This window comes from Anguilla anguilla, chromosome 6, assembly GCF_013347855.1.
Source record: "Anguilla anguilla isolate fAngAng1 chromosome 6, fAngAng1.pri, whole genome shotgun sequence".
Classification (NCBI taxonomy): domain Eukaryota; kingdom Metazoa; phylum Chordata; class Actinopteri; order Anguilliformes; family Anguillidae; genus Anguilla; species Anguilla anguilla.
Genome location: NC_049206.1, coordinates 46,475,314 through 46,494,461, shown reverse-complemented (window position 1 = coordinate 46,494,461; position 19,148 = coordinate 46,475,314). Strand labels below are relative to the sequence as shown.

Sequence of the window (19,148 nt, the reverse complement as noted above, 5' to 3'; positions counted from 1 at the left end):
CATGTGCTTAATCAGTGGTAGTTACTTTATCAATGTAGATGATTGGCCTAGTGCAATTGGGATAATTGTTTGACTTGTGGCCACATCGACCTCCTGTTGGCGAAGGCCTGAAGAACATGTAGGAAAACAAGCAGACACAAACTGCGGTGGTCCTGACTACATTAAATAGCAGTGAACAAAGCTGAATATAGTTTTCACACAGCTTTTGTTGAACTGCAGTAGTCATAGTACTGCACAGTGAAACAAGTTTATGCCATTTGTTTAGGGATAAGATTAATACACAAATCATACTGTGATGCTGTTCCACCCATGTGACAGAGATGTATTCAGTTAAAATGTAAAACAAACTTATTTTATTTCAGTTTTTTTTTTAAGAATGAAAATTGCCAGCTTCAATTAAATAGGCTGCTGGAGCCATCTAAGCTTTTGAAACATAAATTAACCATTTTGTTTGTGACAAATTGCAACAATTTTGTTCTCCAAATTTCCATCAGGACATCTTACAGAGTTATTATCATATCCAATTTGTTTAAGTGGGTTGCATTGAATATATGAGATGTATTAATTTGGGAGGATGAAATCCACACCAGAACATATGGCCAAATGTATGTACGCAGGTAAATCCTTGCACTGCAGCTAGCTTCCTATGAATATGTCAAGCTTCCTGTCTACACAAGCTTTCAGTTTGAACAACAAAAGCATGTGTGCACCAAGAAATAGAAAAATATTTAAGACCTGTCAATTTCAAATTGACATTTTTTTGCTCAGCAGACTTGTAGTCTATATTAGCAATAAAGTTTACGGTTGAAATGGATTGCAAGGCACCAAGATTTCACACATGAGGGTTCACAAAATGTCCTAGCGAGCCGCTTCATTTGATTGACAGATAGTCTCGGCCATGGCGCATACCCTGATAATGAAGCTCTGTGAGGTTTCACAGGGAAATGATGAGACACTGCTTTAATTTAACTTGCAATGCTTCCCTGCCTTCTGTAAATGGGGTATTCATAACCACAGTCAGGCTTTTCTCTGTAGTAATGGGAGCTGGGTTCACTGTATCTGGGTGTTATTGTACCATTTCAGAACATTACCGGGGAGTTTTTAATCTGAGAAACCTTTCTGTATGGCAGTACATTGCTATGCAGACTGCATGCAGCACACCATTTGAAGAATTACCATCTTGGACAAACTTTAATCAGGACAAGTGAAGGTTGACTGCAAAAATGTAATATCGTTCTCTTACATTATGCATGATGTCAGCCTAAGTTATAGTCTCGGTTTAAGGCTAAGTTCTAGTCTCGGCCTTGTCTTGGCCTCAGAAGCAGTGATCTCAGAGGAAATGGTAGCTGTAGCTGGGAGCCAATGATTCACTTAAAATTTTACAGGCGTACCACCATACCTGCTGATACATCCTTGTAATTTAAGAGAGCAAGGGAAACAACTCACAAAGCTTGTAAAATTGTCTGCAAACTGATCTGATCTATGATCTAAAAAAAAAAAAAGAAAAAAAAAGGAAATTCAATTGAAAATAAAATAAATAGCAAATAAATTCTGTCTGAAGGCTAGTCCAGTTTGAGCAAAATAAGAGTTCACCATAAAGTTTATTATTTTCTAATAAATGAAACCACCAGCGTACTAGTTCAATAACACCTGAGGCTAAAGACAAGATCCACGCAGTCCTACACAATATTCAAAAACTGATGTCACAGCTTGCCGGTGCTTCCATGTAGCCATGGTTTCACTCTGCCACTCTGACCAATCACAGGTCAACTGGTCATGTGACAATGCAAAGCAGAATGTTGCAGCAGCGACAATCTTCCCTGTCCCTCCCTGGTCCAAGTCGCAAGGCAGGGTAGCAACGCTTACACACTATCTTGCTTAACCTTGCATCATTTTAGAACTTCCGAATGGGGTGTGACTACATTGGAACCACCCTCCCTCTCTCCAGCCCTCTCACCTCCTGAACTCACCAGATGGTAGAACCATGGCGGCCGCGATTAGCCGCGATCCAGCTGACGCCGCGGCCCTCCTGCGGGGGAAGAGATAAGCGGCGGGGTCCTCCGAGACCCAGGATCCGGAACGGAGTCGATCCCCGGGCTGGGAGCACCGCAGTGGGACGGCGGGGCCAGGCCACAGAGGACCGCAACACGGATCCAAAGACCCGGCAGCCAACTTGAAATTCACGAGTTAAAAAATAAAAGAGGTCAGCGTTTAGTTTTGCCTCCGTGCCTTTTGTCTAGCAACGTATGCCTCCACTGTAACCTATGCCTCCACCTATTTCAGTGTACTTAAAAAAATTAAGCATGATAAATAACCGGTGAGGAATACAATGTGTAGGGGTGAACAAAGAGGATGTACATCATATTTTATTTCCTGTAGTTACCTGAAATATTGCAGCTACCTTCACGTGAAAGGCTGTTTAATGACCACCCCCCCCCCCCCACACACACACACACGTACACACACGTACACACACACACACACAACATTCAAGATCATAACATCACTTTTCTTTAAAAAAAAACTAAAAATTCAATTATTCAATGAAGTCACCGCGCTTCGTCAGCTCTCGGGTGCTCCAGCTCATTAATTCCTGACTCATCCTCCTCTATCAGCGGCCTAAGAGGGATGGGCCGCTCCTGGGAGGCCTGCGGGAGTCGCCCCTCGGGCTGCCGGGCTCCTCTCTGCCCGTGACGGAGAGGCTGCCGTCACCCCGCCTGGGACTTCCCGCCGGGGTCCGCACGCGCCGAGCGACAGCCTCTTCTCACGAGCTCACGCTGCACGGGGCGGCTCGCAACATCAATGGCTATGGGAAAGAGAGAAAGAGAGAGACAGTTTGAGGGAGAGTGTGAGAGTGAGAGTGAGAGAGAGAGAGAGAGAGAGAGAGAGATCTTTTCAGAGATGTTTCACCTAATTTACACGATATTACACCAGCTAATATACACAAATACCACGCACACACGCACACATACACAAAGTTGTATTCTGTTTATATGTTTATTGTTTGTTGTATCCATGCTTTGGCAATATATGTATGTATATATATATATGTCATGCCAATAAAGCTTATTTGAATTAAATTGAGCATGAGAGAGAGAGAGAGAAACAGAAGGAGAAAACACTGAGAGCTAGATTGTATGAATGTAGATTGAGCAGTCAGTCCATGTTGCTCAAACTGAACTGTGATCAGTAGATCCCGAAAAGATCCCCCCTGCCGAGAACCGGAGGACGTCAAGGGGCTAACCAGCATGTCTGCTCTTTCATCTTTACCTCCCCTCTCACCAGGAACACACGCGCTCCCCGGCTTTCCCTCCCTCTCACCTGGAACGCATCCGCTCCCCGTCTTTCCCTCCCTCCCTCCCTCCCTCTTCCCTGAAAACGCGCTCCTTCCTCCTGTCCTTCCCTCCCTCTCGCCAGGAATGCAAATGAAACGGGCCGGTGAGTGAAATTCGACAGCTCCGGGGTGTGAAGGGGGCGCGCGGGACGTGTGTGCTCCAGCGAGTCTCGGAGAAATATAACTAGCCTCGAGCACCACCGTGTTCTGTCTCCCGCTCTTTAAACGACATGGGGGTATTTTTAGCCGTGACAGGCACAGAGAGTGAGATGGAGATGGACATGAGTCAGAGCTGCAGCGTTGGAGGTTCAATAGCTATGGCCTCATTGGGGCAGAGGGAGGTGTGTGCGTGTGTGCATGTGTCTATGTGTGTCTGTGGTGTTTTTGTGTGAGTGTGTGTGCATGTGTGTGTGTATAATTGTTTGTGTGTGTGTGTGTGTGCTGTTTATTGTGGAGGTTGACTCCCAGATAATGTCATAGCATGTAACTTCTATACAGAAATTCTGGACGAATCTCTCAAGGTCTTTATTAATGTGTTCAGGCACAGCTTTTTACTTATAAATAGGAGAAAATCTGCAGGAAATCACAGACGATACTTAACTAGAGCATTTTACTAACTTTACAGTTCAAATACTGATTATGTAAAAAGAGTGATGTAATAACTTTGTAATTGTTTGGGAACAATATTTGGCTCCCGTTATATTCATGAGAGCAAAAGAAAGTTCATTCATAATCAGAATGAATGAGTGACTTGACTCGAGTTTGTGCCATCGCAGTCTGACAGTTATGAGAAAACCACGGCAGCGCGAGTGTTGACTTTTGAAGATGAACGAGCGGTGTCTCTTCGCCAGCAGGTGGTGCTGAGGCAATCCCGTTCTTGATTGTAGGCTTGGGTCTGCGGACCGTTTTCAGATCACACAAAGTTCGGTTGTCTGGAAAGCAACCCAACTCTAAAAAAACTCCTGGCAGCAATCAGTTTGACTACAGTGCGAGACCATTGAGCAGACTAATCTCGCATATGAGAATTTCATCCAGAAATATTTCACAGACAAAAGAACCAAAGAAAATGTACTGAATTCTCTGGGAGTAAAATTTCAAGTTGTTATTTTTAGAATTATTAGGTATTTTATAATATTCAATGGACTTTGGACATTTTAAATAATGTTGGGTGGCAATTACACCAGTGTTATGAGTGCATTGCACAGGAGGAGTTTTGCAGGGATATCTTGCTTTCCATCAGAAAGTGGGCAGACTGTGTGTTCTGTTATCACCTACTGCTAGTTCAGCTTCACCTGCTTTCACATTCAGCAAGAGGACAAACTGTTCTCAGGGCTTTCTGTTAGTTTAAAAACCTTCATTCGTTATTTTTCCTTAAAAGTGAAACATGCAAGTAACACAAACATCAGAAAATGTAACAGATTGGAATCTTGAATAGAAGACATTGCATATTCTTCTTAAAGGCTTACATGTTAGAAACCGCCATATTTCACAGTGCTTGCTATAGCTAACAGCTTATTTGGCTCCACACGAGATCATTTCTCCCATCTCCTTCTCCTCCCTGTTTGTTCTTTTTGGCCTTTCATCCCTCAGCCTTATTGAACCTCTTCCACTTGCCGCAGATGAATTATGCGGCGGTCACGTGACCCTCTCCATGTGCGCCCCCCCTCCTCTAAATGTTCCTCACATGCCTTTTATCCCTCTCCCTTTCAGGCCCTCAGAGACCACATCCAGACACGTTCTACCTAAAGCACACGCCATCGCCCGCCACTCAAAGCACAGCGGACACAGAGCTGGGTCGTCATTCTCAGCAGCGAACATACAATTATTATCTCACTGCATAGTCGGGCCCAAAATTCAGTCTAGATCAATCTAGATCAAATGTGCCTTAACTTTGAATAGGAATAGTATGTACCTGTGGCCTGATTGAAACAGGGTTTTTGTTCCAGGGGACAAGTGGTTGCTTTGCTTCATCAGTGCACTGAATTACTACCAAAAAATATTCGTATGGACGGTAATATTTCAAACCTGTGGATACACCTTTAACTTTTTTGGAAAACACAAATAAATTCCATGAGTTCTGTTTTCACAACATTTTACGCCCTTATTTTGGAAAAAAATATATTCATAAGTATTCATGTGATTTTGCCACATAGGAAATGCAAAGCGCGGGCAGTGAAACCAAAATAATTTTCTCTGAATCTAATGTGGAAATAATAGTGTTTGAAGGGCAGGCTCAAAAAGGTTTCATTTGACAGGCCAGGCAATGCCATGACAACTAAAATTAAAACCACCGATGCGCAGAAAATGATAATGTTATCTTTTATTTCGGTTTCATCAGAGAGTCTGAGATGAATGACATACTTTAATCACGGTGCAAAAGACAGTAGAACAGGGTGAGGGCTGCTGTCCCTCTGTATGCGAGACTGACCCTAAAGATCCTAAAGACCCGATCTAGTGCATTCTTTGACTGGAATATTCTGTTGTGAGCTCCTCTCTGGATTGGACGGGTGCAAATGTATTGAACGAATTAATTTTGAAGTAAGGCTGTTTTCGCTAATATTATTAACCTTTCCAAAATATGATCAATTCCTTTTCAAAAATGCTACTTTTTTTTTTTTTTTTTTTACAGAGAAACATAGAATTAAATATTCTTCTTTATGGGACACAGAAAACTACATGTAAAACTCAATGCATTTAAAAATTCAATGCAAACTCCAAAACGGCATCATTCTGAATAAATTTCATGAAACGACCCTCAAGAACAAGAATTGAATTTCTGTCCTGAAATGCTGTTTGTAAACAATAACGAAATGTCTGAAAATACTGTATGGTGTGTAGCTTTAACGCAGAAAACTTTTCCTCACAAATTTCAGCATTCATAAATCACACTCATTGCTTGTAAAATGTGCATATGCACACTTTAAAATTAAAGTTGTGTGCATGCAAGGTTGATGAATGAGACCCCAGGTCTTTTATTACAGGCATTCAAGCATCAAAGAGCAATCTGTCCTTTGGTACTTTTGGTAGCAGGTGGTGTGCAGCCACTTACTAATGGCCACTTTCTCTCCCATACAAATGAAGAAATGACAAATTTTTATGTTCAAAATATACCCACATATAATGGCGTACAATAGACTCTTTACAGGATTTAACGGTAACTCAATTTTTCAATTTCAATTTCAATTTCAAGAATCATCGGGATGACATGCACAGTGCAGCCAAAGCAAGTGTTACAAAAATCAACAACAGTATTAACAAAAATAAAAAAATGAACTCTACAACCTGTAACTATATGTACGCGTATCACACACACATATATCGTAACTCTCACTTTCCATGAAAAACTATTCTAGGATTGAAATAAATAGCATAAACATAAATCTGCTTTGTGAGACCCAACGACTTGACGATCTGGCACAGGACATCCCAACATCTGTGGCTCATTTTCAAATATGGAAACATGGCAGTTTTCCCCATGAAATAATAAATCATAAAATATGATTAATAAAATGCATGTAGAATGATTCAAAATGGATAATTTTTAATCATATATATATCATATATATATATATATATATTAGTTGTGAAACTACTTCATAAGACTACACAGGCTTTATAGGACTGCAGCTGTGACCAGTAAGCACCCTACAAAAGGGGGAAATGGAACCAGCAACATGTAAGGAATGCATTCATTAAGCTACCCTCCTGCCTCACTCAGCTATGCGCAAGCTTACTCTCGCTAATCGGTCTATAGGGTGCAGAATCTTTAGCTAATTTGACCCGGTGTTCATTTAATGAAGGAAGCTCTGGCATTAACTGCTCAACTGTCACTGAAAGCCGATTTGTGGAGTAAGCGTTTTTTGAGTTCGGGTCTGCAGGTGGCTTGCCGGTACAAAACTGGTGGTCACTCTCCGGAGCAACCAGAAAATGAGGTAGGAATTAACTCATTTTTCCTTGTCCTTTTTAGCTTTGACTGTTTAATCTCTACTTTTCCAGCAATGTAAGGCTCTTTAGGGAATTCCAGTAGGAATTCGAATGACTCATTTCACAAATGCACAGAATGGCTTTGGCCTAGCCTATACGTTGTGTTGGGAAGACTATGATACATTCATATAAGATCAAAATGAATTATAATATACTGTATACATTTTGTTTAAGAAGACAAGATAGCACTGTAACTGTAGGTTACTTTGTCTGTCTGGTCACCATTACATTTGTAGATTTGTAGTCATGTACAGCAAGTAACAAGTTAACAAAAAGCCTCAAAGCAAAGGTCAGAGTTAGCCTTAATTAGGTAGTCCCTGTGCCATTAATGTGCCAACATCTGTGATCTCTGGAACGGTCACGTCGTTACGCTACAGCTTTGATTATCCTCACTCTCTCAGTCACCCTCTCACTCCCCTCTCTCAATCATCTAGTCGACTGCACTCATTCATCCACTCATTCCCTTCCTCCTTGTGTCAATTGCTTATGATTCCTTCTCTCTTCCTACAGCTCTTATATATAAAGTATGCACTTATCATAGACACACTGTTGTATGCATATTCATAGGTAAGCGCAAGGAGAATCGAACACACTTCTCACCACCGCCATAACCCCTCGCTTCCCATGACATATTTTGTTTGTGTTTATCTCCTGCAGGGTTTAGCATTTTTTGAAATTGCAGTCTCACGTGTAACAAGGGACTTTCTCGTTCCGTTCAAGGTTAGCCGAAAACAGACAAATCATGCAGAACAGGAAGCAGATTAAAGACAGATCAGCAGACCAAGGCCAGAGGACAAAAGCATTGACAGAGAGCTACGACTGAAGTTCATTCATTAGTTATAATTAGCTACCTGGTTGTAATTAGTTATGGATGGCGAACCTGCTGTTTTTTTTCTCCCAAAGAGCAGGGTCAACACAACGCCATGGAAGAGCACAATCTGTCAGTGCTCGGTGCCTAGCGCACGTCCCTCCGTTTCCTTGGGCTCAGTTAATGGCGTGCGGCTCCGAAAGCCGATATTAATTAAAATGTCTTTTTTGAGCATTATTGAGGGCTTTGTCTACATGGCGGGGCTAAATTTGTCACAGATTAAAAAAGGCAAGGGCAAGCGGGGGGGGGGGAGAGCGGGCAGGAGAGCAGCAGTGATCCGCGCACGACGGAGCCTATTTGTTTATCGCCTTCTGCAAACACGCCGCGTCCGTGTCAGATGACATCACGGCGACCGGGGCCAGGACGCGTCCACTCCCACCCCCCTGACCCCCACCCCCTCGACCGCCCCTATCGGTGGAGATTTTTATCTGGCTCCTCCGCTAGCCCGTCATTACTCTCTGCCAGGCGGACACAAAGGGCGCGCGGAAGCCACGGGGCCCGTGATTGGTCGCCCGCTTTATAAATCAGTCTGCGCTCTGGCGCCCCGCGACCCCAGAGGCCCGACCCACGCGGGTAAGGACGGCGGCAACAACAGAAAACGACGTTAAGACAAAAAAAAAACCCCCCACAAAAACACAGCCGCTTCTGTTTACGTCCCCGTCGGTAGCCGTCGAGCGGATCAAATGCGACCCGGCGTGTCTCGACGGGGGGGGGGGGGGGGGGGTTGGGGGGAGGGGGGGTTGGGTTAAGTGGCGCCGAAAGCCAGGGGTTTTCCGTGCCCGGGCGAGGGGCGGGTTCCGCTGCCGTCTCGACGTCCCGCTCGTAGATATGAATCGATGCCCCACCCCTGCGTTCTCAGTCCGCGGCGGCCTGTCTGTAAAGTCAGAGCAGCGTGAAACGGCCATCAATCAGATTACTCCCGCGGACACGTACGGGAGGCATAAAGAAAGCAAGCCGGCCAATTAGGGGGGCGCGGACCGCCGACGGTCTGGACGATGAAGGCTCCTGATAAAAACCCATTAGATTCGCATGGGCTGCGGCAGCTCGTAAGCTGCATTTCGAGTCATTTGTTGAGGGGTGTGACACTTCAAGGAGCTACAACAGCCGATGTGACCGTGAGATACATGGACCAAAACTACAACGGACTCTGACCTCTTGTGCTCTCTTTCGTTAATCTACGCTCCACTCCCGCGCTCATGATTGTCTCCGGAAATGCGTTTCAGAAGTTGCAGAAACTGTTCAAGCTAAGATTGGAAAAGTGAACGACAGGGCTCATTAGAAGCAAATGGATCGCGATTTATATTCCGCCCTTCTCGTCTCGGCTGCCTCGGTAAAGATCGCGGTATCTCCGGCCCGATCTCCGAATAATAATTACAGTGATAATAAGAAAATACTGAATGGAAAAATCAAAACACGCAGGATTTACGCGGCGGGTTTCTGTTTCTGGTACGGGACTTGTGTGGATTTTCTTTCGGCTCCGGGACGCTCTATCAGAAGCAGATCCGCTTATAACAACATACTTTGGAATAAAGGAATGACACGTTAGGCCGGGAGGGTCTGGCCAATATTCTTTCGAACTGTGGATCATATTAAGTGCTCCGCGAGTGCAGTTTGTCTTATGAATTATTTACCGCTGTCTGAGAGCCCGGTCTAAATGCCAGGTCTTGTATGAAGGAGTGCCTCGCTTGTTTTGGAATGTATGACTGCGAATGTATACCAACGGTTTACATTTTATTGGACAGCGCCTGACAGGATCACAGGAAGAACATGAGACCAGACCAGGGACATTCAACAGCACATTTATCACCAGAGATTTTATTCCTATACCCTTTCCAGCAAATGCACTTTAAATCTCTAGATTTAATTTGCCAAGCAGTAATAACTATAACAATATAACTACAACAATGATTTTTTTTTGGGTGGGGGGTGAGGGGGGGGGGGGGGAGGGGGGCGGAGATCATTGTGGAGGGGTGGAAGAAAGCACTGGACCTCTCAAATGTGCATTGCAAATTGTGATTATTATCAGATAGAGTTGATAAGAAAAGGCCATTATTTAAAATTAAAATAAAAAAACTGGTAAAAAAATAACTCACCACATAAAAGGGAAATGTTTAAAATATAGGCATCAAATATCTATCTACACTGGAGATATTTCATTAAACACACTGCTGTAAGAACAAAATCTCTACATTTTAGAAATGACCATAATCGATGATGAGTCCTACAAATGAACCAACATAGACTCTCGTGGGGAAAAGATAATACCGAAGACCAATCTTAATGAACCACTATATATACCTAATGCAGTCGATAAGTATTTGTACAGTGGCAAAAGTTTTTTTTTTTTTTTGGTTCTGTACTCCAGCATCGGATTTGAAATGAACAGGATAAATTGCAGACTATCAGCTTTAATTTAAGGGTATTTATATCCACATCCTGTGATCCATGTAAAAAATTATAGCCCTTTTAGTATGCAGTCCCTGCATTTTAGGGGACCAAAAGTAATTGGACAAATTAACCTCATCTTAAAGTCATAGTCACACTATTTGGTTGCGAATGCTTTGATTGGCCTGATGTCTGTGACTCAGAGACGTCATCAGACACTGGGTATCTTCCCTGGTGCTGCCCTGCCAGGCCTGTGCTGCAGCCATCTTCACTTCATGTTTGTTTTGAGGGATTTTTGCCTTCAGTCTTGTCTTCAGCGAGTGAAACACATGTTCAGTTAGATTCAGGTCAGGTCAAGGATTCAGTTTGGGTGATTGACATGAACATTCCATTTTTTGGCCCAGACTCCAGATGCAAATGCCACACCTAGAATTAGCTCTAGATCTTTTGTTAGCATTCTTGTGTATGAACAAATTATGCATCTATACCAGTGGTCTCCAACCCTGGTCCTGGAGAGCTACAGGGCCTGCTGGTTTTCATAGTGACTCTGCACTTCATGAATCAATTAGAGCAGTTGATTACACAGTTAACTCAACTCACCTGGTGTTTTGGGTCTCAAATGGGTGCTGATTTTGAGGTGAAAACAAAAACCAGCAGACCCTGTAGCTCTCCAGAACTCACTTTTGATAAACTTAACTGGCGGTTGGCATTTTATGCAAATAAGTGCATGGTATGGATGTATGTATTGCAATGTGCAATCTGTGTTCAGGACTGGGAGAGTAGGCTACAGTAGGTAAATATGACATATATATGCACGCGTGTATGCAAGTGAATGTGTGTTTTCAATGTGTCAGGGAGAATTTCTAAGTTTATGCACACATTCTTGGCTGTGTGAGTAGGAATATGTGCTCATGTTTGAATGTGTGTGCCTGCATGTATGCAAGTTAGTTTATTATTCACCACCAAATTGCACTAGTCTTTCTATGACCTGAAAGAAAGCCTCACATATTTTGAAATCTCTTCTTATTCCATTTCCATTTTTGGTTAGATTACATTTTTAGACACAAAAGATACAAGATAGAATTCTTGCTCATGGGTATTAATAGCCTTAAGATGTCTGCATGAATGATTTTCCCACACCAAATCAATTTAATATTATAACTTGTTTTGAAGCCATGGTGTTGTTGCTCTTGCTCTCTGTTTATTTTAAGTATTTACAATTTGCCAAAGTATAACTGGTCAGTCTCCAGAGACAACTGCTGGTCAGTGGAACCCAGGTTGTACTGAATTTTTTTTCACCTCCAATGATATATCATCCAGAAATAATCTTCAGCATTTCTGTATTTACTAATAAAATTTATTTATGTTAGGCATTGAAGTACCTGCGTTTTTTTCAAGCCCCTAAATCAATTATTCCCATTCCAAGAAACTTAAAAGCAGGCACAACCTTGTTACGAGGATATAGAAGTCTAATCACACCACCAGATTCAAATGCGACATTTATGGGTTGTTGATATGTAAAACAATTAATTTAGTACTGAGCAGCTTAATCTTAGATAACACAAAAAGAGAAGGGTAGTATACTCTACAAACATAAGATCGGTGATAGGTTTTTGCATGTTCATATTAAAGGGCAATGATAAGATGACACGTGATTTTAAATCCTGTCGGCATTTTTTCTCTGTATGGCTTCACTTAAATTGATGTGGCTTGTTTTATTGACCACCATTGCAAGGTGGTTCTCTGGTTGAGAAACTTTGTTATATAAAAAAATGGTTATTTGAAAATAAACATGAAAAAATAGCACTTTACAGCTGCAGACAAAAAAGTAATATTATAACACTGACATTTTAAATGACAAAATGTTGCCTGACTGTGAGTGCGGTCCTTTACACAGAAATAACAGATAATGGCAACACTTACACGGAAATTATGCAATAGCAGTGAGGCGCGTGCTACCATTTTTATAGCAGTCTCAGATCGCTCCCCTCCCCATTAGTGAGTTCTTTATTTTGACTGGTGGCGACTGTAAACTAAATTATTTATGTGGGAGTCACCATGACTAACGGCGTCAACAGAGACCATAAACAATAAGAGGACGTTTCGGCACAGTGTCAAAATGTTGCTACGTGGTGAAATATAAACAGAACGCACACGTGTGAGTAAGCACTTAATCACCGCTTTCTCGAAGAACGACACCTTCTGGCTTCTGCCTTTGGACAGCACGGAACTGCAGAAAGCGTGCTTTTGCTCAACTTTTAGGATTGGCCCCGTGCTTCATCGCACACCCTTGCCAGAAGTGATGGATTACGTGTCGTGGGTTTGATACGGACGAGGTCACCTTTGTGCGGCGGCAACAAAGGCTCCCGACAATCCGCCCACGCTGCCGAAGCCCTCATCTCCTCCCATATTATCTGCCCTATGATGAATCAATTCACCACCATGGACTGCTATGCCCACCCACTGACCATCTCTGGATAGCATTACATCTGATCAGCTACATCTGATGGTTCCTCCTTGCATTCCAGACAGATTAATCTTCAGAGAGACTTCACAAGAGATCAGAGAGTACAGCCAAGGCTCTTAAGTAAGAGTAGGTCTCATTCACAATGGTTTCTTATGTTTTACGGGAGACGTTTTAAAGTATGGTGTACAAAGGTAAGAAATGCCACAGGGGTGTGCGTAAAAAATAAATACGTTTTTAAATTTAAAATTGCATTAAGACATACTAATAAGCAAAATAAAGATGATGAGTTAAAACAGGAGTGCCATAAATGTCTACCATTGCTGTATGAACACCCAGTGTTCAGTTAAGCTTCAGTTACAGTAGAATAGAAAGCTTGCACCTGCAGAAGCCAGTTTTTTTCTCAGGATTCCTGAATTTACATTGTGAATTTACACAGACACAGCGTGACATCAATGTGCACCACATTTATATTGTTTGGTTTAAGTAAACAAAACAAACAAGAAAAGAAAGCATAAGTTAAATTTATTGGGTTTTGTCTGATAGCTGAGTACAGCATGCTACACAGTGGGCCTGGAACAGAGAAGTCCCCCCCCCCCCACACACACACACCCTTTTGGCAGCTGTCAGATGCTTGTGTCACCTCCTAAATCCTAGGAGGCCATCAGGAGTGAATACATGCACACCTGAGGTTGATCCATAATTAGCCCAGATGTTGCTCTTTGCCTCAGTGAGACCTTTTACTGTACAAAGCCACTTCTTGTGCCTTTTGGGGACAGACCTACATAGATGAAGTGCTGTACCGGTGCTGAGGTTACCATGTAAAACTCACACAATAGATCTGCACAGGTCTCTCCCCATGTCCCACCAGACATCGGCCATTCAACAGCCTTCTTTTGGCATTGTTAGCCTATCTTCCTGCAAAGCTATTATTTAAAAAAAGATATTTTTCTTATCGTTCCCTCTGTTGTACATTTGTTTTCATCTATAAAAAAAGGCAATAACATGGCAGCCAACCAATTATCCATTCTTTTGGTTCCTCTGTCACCAAATCCAATCACCACCTGACACGATGACCACACGTAGTATACTGCCCCATTAATTTTTCTGCTTCTCCGTTATCAGGATACCATATATCCCAGTTTCCCCGTTGTTGAGTTCTTTGTTTCTGGCCTCAATCGGGCCAGCGGCTGTTTATGACTTCACAAAAACTTAATGGAAAAAAGGATGGTCTTTCCATGCCGTCAACAGTTATGGAGACATTGTGGATGAGCTATGATTTTATAGCGAGAGTAATCACTGTGACACCCCGTTTCTCGTGAATGCTGAAAGCATTATTTCCCTTCCCCCGCCAACTCACAAAGCTACATAGCCTCTGGTCTTGTTTATACTAAAACCTCGCCCCCACATCTCCAGACAGATGACTCCACTGGGCACTTATGAGCCATGAATCGCATCGCGTCAGCCCCCCCAACTGTGTCATACATGATTACGCATCTTGACTATGGCACACCATCCTTTCTCCCTTTCATCAATCAAAAATGGATTTAAAAAAATCCAATAAACAGAAAGGGCCTTTGAAATGTACCTTTACAGAGGCTCAGAAAAGTATACCTGAGCAAAGAAACATTTCATTTTATGGCTTTTTTTTACATCATAACTTATATCGGAAATGGCAAACCCGCATCACCGGAAAAATCGCTTATTTATGCCTCCATGCGGAGCATAAATTACAGCTGCAAAATTCACACATTGCATGTTGTGCCTTACAATACAACAGTGGGCTCACCTAATACTGGCAGCTAACCTCATTTGTGAGTGCTTTATGCCTCTGTGCTACAGAACTGGCACAGCAACCTATGTCCCATTTAGGCTGCACATACTTTATGTCTGCAAATGGTGGAAAGACACTGAGAGCTCATTGTTCTTGCAGAGGGGTCGTGTACGAACACTGGCACCCTCTTATATGTTAACCCCTGCCGGAGAGTTACCACAGAGCATTGGGCCAGGCTGTTTTTCTGTGCCCTGGACCATTTAACCCCTCTCCCTTCTACTCCAGTGAGTACAATAAACACCACACGCAGAGAACCTCTCCTCAAACTAAACACCATGTTCTCAGAACGGTACCACGTTGCTATGGGAACATTTTGAGAACGTTATGTCACCGTGCTGCCGGTAAGTGTGTGGACTATTGATGATCTGTGTCAAGCAGATAGAAAAAGAGAGTGCATCGGGTTTTTAGCTAAAGTTAAAACTAACAAAGCCAAAAAGCATGCAGTCTTCATACATCCATGGCTTAAATATTGCATCATCTGAACACTGGTTTTTGTTACCCAAGTTACATATATGTTTAGGAATGCTATTGTTTGAAAGAACATCTTGCCTTATTATATGCCACCCTTTCAAATGTACTTACAGTGCTGTATTTTGGAGAACAAATGTCTTTATACTGAATGTCTGATTTTAAGAAGTGAACATAGAAAAGTATTAAGCCAAAATGCAACATTCTGCATTCAGTTTGCACTGAGAATGAAGGTATTGTCCTCTTATTAGAGGCTCACAGAGAGCACAGAAATTAATCCAGGTGTTTAGCTTCATCCTGAAATTTGATTCCTGAGCACATTTCAGGGGTTTGAGAGTACAAACTGTTCAGCTACTTTTGACATCGAGATATTGAACTGCATTAAATGTAAAACAGCCGTAGAAATGTTGATGTTGAGACAGAGTGCTGTGGGTGATCCATGAGTTATTCCTTCACTTTCACGACCCTATAACTAAGGATAAATATTACCTGATAACTAATACAAGAAAAACACACAGTCATTGTTTCATCATCTTCGTTGCCTCAGCTGTCATTCATAGAAAAACGATATGACCACCTTCCACGTTCAGTGATATGTAGTCATCACCCTTTCATTCACAGAAATTTGCATTTCTCAGAAGACGTGGCTGATCCAAGGGCATACTTAATGGGAATCACGTTCTGTTTCAAGCACTGTGAAACAAACAGACAAAACAAGGCCAAATCAGACTTCGCAGAGTCAAGTCCCATTGGACAAACGTGACAACGAAAGAAGTCTGCGTCCTGCCTCGTGCAATTATACTTTTATTCGCTGTACCATTGTTTAAGGAGGTAAGTTATCGGGAACGCTTTCCCTCGCGTTGCTATCGTCGAGGTGGTTTCTCAGCATTCCTGTGTTGTTATTGAAACGGTTTTTTTTTTCCATCTCCAGCAGCGGAGTTGCGGCTAAGTGATGTGAGCTTCTGTAAACGGCACGGACACGGATCAGGCTGCTGGGCTCGCGGCGTGCGAAAGATGAATGGCGTCCGCCGCGGTCCGACTTCATTTTCTGTTAAATAATGCAATCATTCGGGACGCGGTGTGCTGTGCGGCAGGAAACAAATCACTGTCGCCTCCTCGCTGGGTTTTTTTTTTTTTTTTTTCCCCGGTCGTAATGACTAGAGCAGCGGGAGAGGCACACACCGTGTTTGTATGTGTGTGTGTGTGTGTGCCTTTGTGTGTGTGCGTATTTCTGTCTCCTGTTTTCACTGACACATGCAGATGCGTAGCCCACCTGCTCCTCCTTCACTTCAGCCGACCTCACTTTGTGCACTGCCTGTGAGCCCACACACACACACACACACACACGCAGACAAGCACGCACATATGCATGCACGCACTCACTCACAGAAATGACATCATTGGTACAGTCTGTTACAGGCACATACGTACGGCTCTATCCTGACAGAAGGGTACCCTAATTACTTTTTTTTCTGTGCGGACTACAGACAAGGCATGTTACAGTGACAACCCGTCACTGTTCCAAGACTCCCGGGTCTGACAAAAAAACAACCATTACCTAAATATATACAGAATGTTCTTCCCAGACACACGAGGAAAACCATTCATGCCGAACATCTCCACCATATGGATGCATTTTTTTCAGCTTTTTCAGTTATTATTTATGTTCCTTGCGGAACTTAATGATAACTGTTGAACATGAATAAAACTTTAAGCGAGCAGAACCTGTTATTTACTGATAGAAAGACTGAACAGGCAACGTTAAAGGATCTCTTTCCATTTCTGAAAGGGATCAGAGACTGGTTATTGATCCGTGAGCAATTCAGGAACTCCTCTGGGCCTTTGTCTCTGAATGCAGGAAGTTTAATGAATGGTTCCTCCGTTAGCACATGACAAACATCTCTGTGTGACTGCAGGCAGGAGAAGCAGTTAAATCCAATACAGGACTCAACAAGTCTTATTCGAAAATGTGGCACAGACACTAGGCACACTCTCTCTCTAAGTACAGGTTTCACCGTTTCAGCTCCTCGGCCTCTCGAGGTGGAACTACAGCACTGTGCTCCAGAAGAAGCCTTGTGATTGGTTAGACATTACATCATGATGATGTCATACTCAGAGGACTGGCAAAAGTGCTTGATCAACGGAGCCAAAGAGAAGAGCCAAGGGGGTATGCTGTTTCTGAGCAGTGAAATATTGAACTCAGCTTACACACACGCGTCTGTTTGATGCTTATTTTTTTGTATCATATATTCTAAAATATTTTGCATGATTTGCATTAAATGTGAAATAAAAGAAAAGGTGAATCTAAAGGCATACTATGATTATAAGTTGTGACCTATTCACATAGCCTACTGCGTGAAAACTCTTTTGAAATCAAAGGTAAATTCCTCTATAGACTCGTTGAATCAATTGTCAGCATGAATCTGAAAGCAGAAAAATGTTTGTCTTGTGACCACCTCATCCAGGAAAACTACAACAACAACAACAACAACAACAACAACAACTGGACGTAGAATCATAAAGCATACAATTTGGAAATTAACCAACAGAAAATAATCAGTCCAAATTAACAGGAGAATAGGATCAGTCTCTCATGATTACTTGTGGCACATCTTGACCTGAGATGGCTTTTGAACTGGATTCCAAAATAAATTCCAGACTGAAGTGGGTCCAGAAAGGAACAAACAAAAACAACAACACATGCACACACACACACACACACGTACACACGCACACACACAAACAGAACATCAAATGAACCATGAGAAAAAGAGCCAGGAGCTAAAAGTCGCAAGGAGATTGCAGGAGATTGCATTCCATAAGCAGAGATAATCCTTGCCAAAAAATCTAGGGTGGACATGTCACCGTCTGCAGTAAAGGAGATTTGCGAATTAATCACACGGCACCCAGAAAACTGTACTAAGAACTGATTTGCATGACCATCTTTGGCCCACATGCGCTGCTTTCAGTGAACTCTATCTGTCATTTCTTTGACTACATTTATTCGCTCGGCCAGGCATCTCTGAAGCAAAAGTTTAAAAAAAAAAAAAGTTAATTTCTTCACAATTCATCCAGACAACGGACCTTGTTAAAGTGCAAAAAACTATTGCTGTCAACTCCAGAACTGAACCCAAACCTCGGGGGTAATATCAAATGGAGTTCTCATATAGTCTGCTCCTGGAACCATGCCCAAGCAAAAGCCCCATATGCTGTGAAACACCGGAGCAACGACCTGACAGAGTGAACCCGCCATTATTTCTCTCTTCGCACTCGAGGATGACGCTACACGCTAGCTGCTGCGTTCGGCGGCGCTGGTCTGCAGCCATGTTTGCGCTGCTCTCTGAACACACAGGATAGAGACTGACACACAACGTTTTCGGTCCCACATTCTCTTTGGCTAAAGCAAAGTGAGTGAAAATCACCACAGGAAGGTAACAACAATGCTACTTCGTGGAATAATGAAGTACAAACTAAATTCTCTATAAAGCCAGGACCAACACTGGTTATTATAAACATGTTCATTTAGAGACATATTATAGACAAATCCATCTCATGGCATGAACTGTCTCCGGTTAAACGTTGCTGTTTGAAGTTTAATCCAGTTTAGTCTCTTCCTGATTGAAGTGGTATACCTACTGCTAATGATACTAAGGGCAATTATAACTTGTTTTTGATTCGTACAGGGTGTTTTGTCTTCAACATCAAACAAGATTTTGTTTAACATTTCACAGAGTTTCAAGGTTTTTAGAATGGTAGGCCAAGAAAAGCTCAGGTCTAGCTTTTCAATCTAGCTTATTTCACTTCCTCGTGT

At 42.5% G+C, this 19,148-nt stretch overlaps 1 protein-coding gene across 2 annotated transcripts in view; it reads right to left on the bottom strand.

Moving 5' to 3' along the window:
- The window catches only part of rnf144ab (ring finger protein 144ab), a 154,859-nt gene that overhangs the window by 58,680 nt on the left and 77,031 nt on the right, over positions 1–19,148 (bottom strand). For both annotated transcript variants that reach the window (XM_035423079.1, XM_035423078.1), the window contains 2 exons: positions 2,554–2,806; positions 1,971–2,172 (listed from right to left, as the gene is read on the bottom strand). In XM_035423079.1, coding sequence (XP_035278970.1) covers positions 1,971–2,172; positions 2,554–2,602 — 251 coding nt within the window. In that variant the 5' untranslated portion in view covers positions 2,603–2,806. The remainder of the gene's footprint in view (positions 1–1,970; positions 2,173–2,553; positions 2,807–19,148) is intronic.